Consider the following 7,478-nt stretch of genomic DNA (forward strand, 5'->3'; position numbering starts at 1 on the left):
GGGGGGCTAACCACAGTAATTTGGGTAAGGTACTTCCAACTACACCACACGTGGAAGGAGCCAGGTCCTTCTCAGCTTTCTTTGTTTCACTTCCCCTTTTGTCTCTTTCAGTGTTCCCTACATCATCATCATCATCATCATCATCATTTGTAGAAAAAACATGAAAGTCCAGCATCCACTTCAATCTCGGCCTTCTTCGTATCCTTCGGATAGCACCGATTTCCAAAAAAAAAAAAAAAAAAAAAACCGTTTGGAGGCTCCATGACTTCTCAGGAGAATTGCTGGCCTTAGAATGGAAAATACACTTTTTACGGCCTAATACACTGATGCCGACTATGAACAAGAACTGAAAATGTTTATAAACAAAACAAACCGATCAAGGACGATTTCCCAGTGTTAGCCTGAAGTGAAAAGCTTGAGAAATGCGAGGCCTGCCCTCCCTCGCCTGTCCCTGCTGCTGCTGCTGCAGCTGCCCGCTGCAGCTGCGGCCTTGTGCGCCACAGGATACTTTTTACAATCAGAGCAATGATGTCAGTTTTTCACTTCCAACTGTGCGAGAATGACAATCTGAATGACAACCAGAGCCTAGGGTTTGTTGGAGGTGGGACATGGGCTCCAGACTCACAGAAGGGAGAGCCATTGCTTGGGCATTATCTCACGCTCCAGATTTTGAAGGTTTCCTATGTTTGTCATAGTTCCGAATCACCCCATGGAGAATGCAGAGCAGAATGGCGGATGTTGGGCCACTTGGTTCTGTGCAGCCAAGTTCCCTGCTTCTGAATGGACGGCTCCCACTCAGTGTGGGTTACTGTAATCCAAACCTTTTTATTTCCCTTCCTTCTTTCCCAATCATTTTACCACATAATCATTTTTAGGGGAGAATGGAGAAGGAGGATTTTTTTTCTTTTAAGGCTTCACCTCAAAATGCAGAGTCAATGACCTGTTAACTAGGAAGAAAAACAAAACCAGAAACCATAGTTACTAGGAAACCTGCTTAATAAAGACTTCAGAGAAACTTAAAAAAAAAAACAAAACATTTATTTTTGAGACAGGATTTTGCTGCATAGTCTAGGCTGGCCTCATATTGTCCATCCTCCTGCCTCAGCCTCCTGAATACTAGGATTACAGGTCTACTCAATCATACTTGGCCTTCTAAGGTCAACTCTCTATTTGGCAAACAAAAGCAGAGTTAGCAATGGGATTCTGAGCCAATCCTGGTGAAAGAGACTCTGGGTTGAACCTTTGGGTAGCTGCCTTGGCTCTGAGGACTGGAAATGGGCTTTCCTATGGAGAAGCCAGCAAGGATCTGCTCCGTGGTACAACCAGCTATGGATATTCAGAGACCAAAACATGCTGATAACCACAAGCCACAGTGCTGTGGGATTGCTGGACACATTGCAAAGCAAAAACCAGCAGCAGCGGTTTGAAGCTGTTTCCTTTTATGAATATTGCATTAATAAAGCTAGCGCCGCATCACACAGGAGCTGAGAACCCCAGTCTTCCTTAGGCCGCTCTCACTTCGATGGCTGGAACACTGGCTGGGAAAATGATGGCTCATCCAAGTCAGTGGGTTTTCTAGTTTAAGTGTTCTGGGGTTCTGTGGAAGGATTTGCGAGATTGGTGCTATTCTGGGGGAATATCCCTTAGTCCATAGCGTAAGTAAGGGAACTGAGAAAAACCTAGAACAGTTGGGGATCATGGTCAACTGTGGGGTGAATGTGAACATCTGTGGAGGGCTACAGAGGTTGGTTTAATACTAATGAGGAGTGGAGAAAAAATCTCGCTGCAGGCAACTAATGAAGCTGAGAGGGTGAATTAGCCTCTCCCGGGGATGAACCCCCTAACTGGTTATCCAAGACGAAGGTCTTAGCCCTGACACCGTGAACACACAAACAAAAATGGGCACAGCAGATTGTATTTATATATTTGTGCATACAAGTGTGTGTGTATGCATGTAACAGTAATAAAGGAACAGAGGCTCTCAATTTGCAAGTGAGGCAGCGGGGGTATGGGTTGAGTTGGATGGAAGGGATTAATGTACGATAACACCCTTCCCTGCAGGCTTCCCAGCTGCCTCTTTTTGGTACACTCAGCATCATGGGCTTGGCACACAAGGTAAGGGTCTAATTAGTGAAGTTTGAATAAAGGTCAACTCTACCTCATCATCATAATCACCACAGGGTGTCGTCTATCCCAGGCTGGCATTAAATTCACAGCGTAGCTGATAACAATGTTGAACTCAGGACCCATCGAGGGTTGCAGGCGTACCCATCCCATCACATATGCAGGTTATGCAGTGCTGTGAGTGAACCCGAGGCTTCATGCATGCTGAATCAGTGTTATTATATTTGGACAAATGAAGTTGAGATTTAACAGTTGTAGTTATGCACCAGTTAGCACCACAATGGAAGAATAAGGACTAGAGGGACAAGGGCCCAGGAGCTGAAGTCGGTGGGCTTGATTTCAATCAGACCTTCTTAGGGCCTTACCTAGGACAGGTCACCTGAGCACCAGCAACAACTCAGCTACATCCCCAGCCCAATTCTACATTGTCATTCACCCGCAACTCCATCCCACTTGGTTCTAGTCCCAACACCGCTGACCCTGCACGTGAAATACACACCACAATAGAAACACCTTAAAGATCTGAGTTTCCAAACAGTTCCAAGCTCCTCTTCACGAGCTCTTGTGTAGCCCCCTCCTCTCCCCTGCATCACACACACACACATACACACACACACACACACACACACACACACACACTCAGGCAAACACTCTCTGATTTTTCAGTTTGTTCCTTCTCTCTTGGTCTCTCATGAGCTTCTCCTCCTGTTTTCAGCACTGTTGCTAGGATTGGGGACGGGTTAGAGCAGCGGCTGTCCCAGGCTTCCACTAAACGCTTCATGGTAATTTCAGGATAAGCTAGACACTGTGGCAGACACCTGTGGTTCTAACATGGAGGAGGCTGAGGCAGGACGATCATTTGAGCATACACAATAAAGACCAAGCTGGGCAACACAGTGAGATCTTGATACATACATGAAGAATTTAAAAAACATGCAGAAGAGGAGAGTCAGTCATAATGTAGGGATATGGGTTGGGGGTGTGGAATGAATGGGAGACAACAGAAGTTAGATAATTCTAGTTTCTCACTATTGGAGAGATTGATGTGAATAAGGAGGACTTCCAGACTATCCCAGGGTGAAAGTCCGATGGGGACAAACTGCTTTGGTGTATTGGCTCTGGGAAAGCAAGAAAAAGGCATAAATTTCCATTTGTTTTTCTCAAAGTAGTTTTTGTGGATAAAACTATGTTTTTGTACAGTGTTTTAGGATTAGCTTTTCATCATCGAAGGATGTCAGGACAGGAACTTAACCAGGCAACTGATGCAGAGGCCATGGAGGAGTGCTGCTTACTGGCTTGCTTGCTCTCCATGGCTTGCTCAGCCCGTTTTTTGCTTTGTTTTGTTTTTATAGAACTCAGGAGCACCAGCCCAGGGATGGACCTACCTACAGTGGGTTAGGCCTTCCCCCATCAGTCGCTGATTAAGAAAATGTCTTACAGCAGGATCTTATGGAGACATTTCCTCAATTGAGGTTCCCTTCTTTCAGATGACTCTAGGTTATACATCAAGTTGACATAAGACTAGTGGACTCTTCACCAAGCAGATTGTCCTACAAAGTGTGTGAAGTCCTGAGCAAGACAGAGTGCTCACCAGGGCCCCTTAGAGTCTGTCTACAGAATAACTTCCCAGAAGAATATTTTTTGGCCTTTAACTGCAACCCCTTTCTTGAGGACTCATTTATTAGAATGTAGAGTTCCTAAAGGTCACACAAGCCAAATTTAAAAAGTAAATGTTTACTTACCAACCTAACACACACACACACACACACACACACACACACACCAATTTTTCCTGTTTTATCTCTAGATCCTTGACTGATACAGCATCTTTTTTTTTTAATTGATGATTCTTTTTATTAGAGAAATGCTTAACAATGAAAATTTTGATAGGAGAAAATAAATATAAGGGAATTTTAGCTTCAGCCTTCCCAGTATTTCTCACCCAGCAGTATGCTTTTGGTAGATAACATTTGTAGAATAAACATGTTTCAAACCTGAAATGTTTGGCCAGCTTACCTACCGAGCAAATTTTTATCTATATTTGATACAGCATCTTTATACCTTACATCCTTATGAGTTTGAGACACAATGGTTGTATTTGCTTTTCCTAATTAGCACTGTAAAGGAGGGTTGTGGGCCAAAGGACCAGGAACACAAGGTCAGAAGTTAGTGGGTGTGACTGAAGTGGTGCACTTCCCCTTGCTGTCTTCTGGATAGGGCACACAAGCACTGGAAACAACTGCCGACTGCAGCCTTGCTAAACAGTGTCGTGTTGATTCTTTACTGTGGCACGCTATGGGCTTAGAATAACACGTTTATTCTTTTACATCTTTTATATTTATGGGTAGGATTCAAGTAGTAAGAAGTCCATGTTAAGACTGGTGTGACAGTTAATACAATGGGTAACGTATTGGGACTTAGACTTGCTCAAGAGACGAACTTCCGGGAATAGCTGTGAGGAATTATCTACTTCCAATTGAGGAGGAAGACCCAAAATAAACGTGGGAAACACCATTCCAGGGGCTGGAGTCCCAGACTACACCAATGGCGAAAGCCAGCTGAGTACCAGCATGCATCTTTCTCTCTGATTTCTGACTCTTGACAGATGTGATGTGGCCAGCTGCCTCTGGCTCCTACAGTCAAACCTTCCCTGCCATGATGGAACTATGAACCAAAATAACTGCCCCCCCCCCAAGCTGCTGCTGCTTCTTCATCTTCTTTCTTTTTAAGTCTGGCTGCCCTAGAACTAACTATGCAGACCAGGCTGGCCTCAGACTCACAGTGATCCACTTGACTCTGCCTCTTCACTGCTGGGATTAAAGATGGCACACCATCAGGACCATTTTCTTTTTTCTTTCTTTCTTTTTTTTTAAAAAGCTTTATTTATTTATTATATGTAATTACTCTGTAGCTGTCTTCAGACACTCCAGAAGAGGGTGTCAGATCTTGTTACAGATGGTTATGAGCCACCATGTAGTCACTGGGATTTGAACTCAGGACCTTTGGAAGAGCAGTCGGGTGCTCTTACCCACTGAGCCATCTCACCAGCCCTGGACCGTTTTCTATTGCTTCTTGCCAGGTGTTCTGTCATCTGTCACAAGGGGGTGAGTAACTAGTGTAACTAGTGTGGTGGCACATGCTTATAGTTTTAGCACAAGGGATACTGAAGCAGGAGGATTATGAGTTCAAGGCCAGCCTGGACTGACAGTGAGTTTTCAACCAGCCATCATTTGTATTCCAGATAGTGTCATTTTAGTATCAGTCCCAGGATTGCTTTGTGTCCTCAATAGGCTCAATATAGTTTGGAGAATCAGTTACTCCTACTGCTTTTTCTTTTACTCGAAGTTATTTTGTTGTGTACACTAGAGAGTTTATGTTACTAGAGCAGAGGCTGTGGACAACTCACATTTCCAGTTGGATGGGAGTACCCACTTTAGTCCTGTAGTGACCAACCAGTGAATTCTGCTTCCTATCAGAATCAGGGGTCATTTAGCATTCTCTGTTCTTTTCAAGACGCTTTCAGACTGGAACTGCTATCTTGGTCAAACGGTCAAGAACCCCAGGGAGATCAGGGGCAAGGCCTTTGGAGTTCAGGATTCTCAAGATTTTACTACCAGTCACAAGACAGACCTGTGCCACACCTCGAGTTCCTCAGGATCACACCTGTTTGGGAGGGAGTCAGGTCAGTTTGTAAATCCATTCCTTCACTGTAGCCACATGGGATGCCGTGGCGGTGGGGCAGTGCCGACTGGGACAGGCCCTTCCTGGGAGCATGCATGTGACCCATAATGGTGGAGGTCTCACTCCTAATGCTTTTTATCTTGGGTAACATTAAAGAAACTTGTTTTTTGGTGTATTTTACTTTGGGTACTCGGGACGTGGCTAAGCACTGCTTGGTCTAAACAGAAGTTGGTTGTGACTCAGTTGTTGCTCAGTTCAACAGCTGGTCTTTGGAAGTCTATAACTTCATCCAGCCACCAGCCTGAGCCTGACTGGATGGCTAAAAGAACTCATTTTTGTCTTTCTTGCTGTTTGCCTTGAGGGCAGACCCCTAGGGAACTCACCCACTTTGAGGTACAAGGACTCCAAACAGATTCTTAACACTTGGTCTAGAGTTCAAAAACATTTATTATCTTTATTCCAAAAACATTTTACTGTACATATATATTTTATTTTCTCCTCCTCCTCTTCACCCCATCTGGGAACCTCATCATTTGTCCTTGTAGTTAGGACTATATTGGACTCCATCAATCCAGCACCCCTCCTTGTGATGGCTCAGAAACTCTTCAAGCTTTGCCAGGGATCTTTGGGTCTATCACTCCATTGTCTGCTGCTGCCTTCTGCTCTTCTCTTTAAATCTGGATGCCACCTCTACAGGAAATTCAGTTTATTCCTTTTCAGCATCAAGTGAATCGTCAGGATGGCAAAAGAGGCCAACAGCGTCAGTGCCCCTGTCACTGTGTAAGTCAGCCCCAAGAAAAGGCCTCCTCCCCCGATCCATGTCAGAGTGGAAAGAACAACGGACTTTTCTCCATGAAATATGGTTACTGGAAAGTCTAAGAAGATCTGTTAAGGACCTGGCTCAGTATTTATCATCTGTACCATAGCATATGCAAACACACTAAATTAAGTTATATAAAATTGATCTTTTTCACAGGCAAAAAAAAAAAAACCTCAGGTGATTATTCTGTTTCATGTGTTTCCATGCAGTCAATAAAACTCTACTTGCGAGAATAAGATTAGTCATAACAAGGCTCTCTTCAACATAGCTGTGCTGTAGGAAGAAGATTTGGACACAAATAGATCTGGATGACTTGCCCATAGCTGGCTAGTGAACGGATAATCTAACTCCCTTTGATGAGTCCAAGGTAGCACAGAGAATATAGACAGTGTTTGTTCACAGCAGACCTGAGGTTTTATTCGTGAACCAGAAGATTCAGAAAAGGCCAAGTTCCTTAACTGGCTAAGGCTTGAGTCCCTTCAACAGAGAAAATTCCTTCAGAGGAGTAAGAACAATAAATAAAGCCTCCGGATGAACAGAGAAGCATTTTTGGTGAGAACTCTAAGTCTAAAAGTGGGTGCCTGTCAGGGTTTGTGTCAGGGTCCTGTCGCCTGTGAGAAAGCGTTTGAAGTGGGCTTGCTATGTAGCATTGTAATGATATCATCTTCATGGGGCTTGTGGCCTGAGGGTTTTAAACATCTGGTGCCTTTTGTAAATGAAACTAATAAACAAACAAAGCCTTCTCATAGCAACACAGACGACAGAGGCATTTCCCAGCCAAGCCCTTAAAGGGCTTCCAATCTCTTGGCAATGAACTATTTAAAGGCACAAGCCTAACATATTTGTTAGGAAC

General features: G+C 44.1%; 1 protein-coding gene and 1 pseudogene across 1 annotated transcript in view; both read right to left on the reverse strand.

The window, feature by feature from the left end:
* Window positions 1-5,495: 5,495 nt before the first annotated feature.
* Window positions 5,496-5,911, reverse strand: LOC110329436 (annotated as a pseudogene).
* Window positions 5,912-6,235: 324 nt separating this feature from the next.
* Window positions 6,236-7,478, reverse strand: part of LOC110330096 (cell cycle control protein 50C) — a 20,130-nt gene continuing 18,887 nt past the window's right edge. The window contains exon 8 of the mRNA XM_021210058.1: window positions 6,236-6,680. Within this exon, the coding sequence (XP_021065717.1) occupies window positions 6,496-6,680 (185 nt within the window). The 3' untranslated portion in view covers window positions 6,236-6,495. The remainder of the gene's footprint in view (window positions 6,681-7,478) is intronic.

The sequence above is a fragment of the Mus pahari genome, chromosome 12, assembly GCF_900095145.1.
Source record: "Mus pahari chromosome 12, PAHARI_EIJ_v1.1, whole genome shotgun sequence".
Classification (NCBI taxonomy): domain Eukaryota; kingdom Metazoa; phylum Chordata; class Mammalia; order Rodentia; family Muridae; genus Mus; species Mus pahari.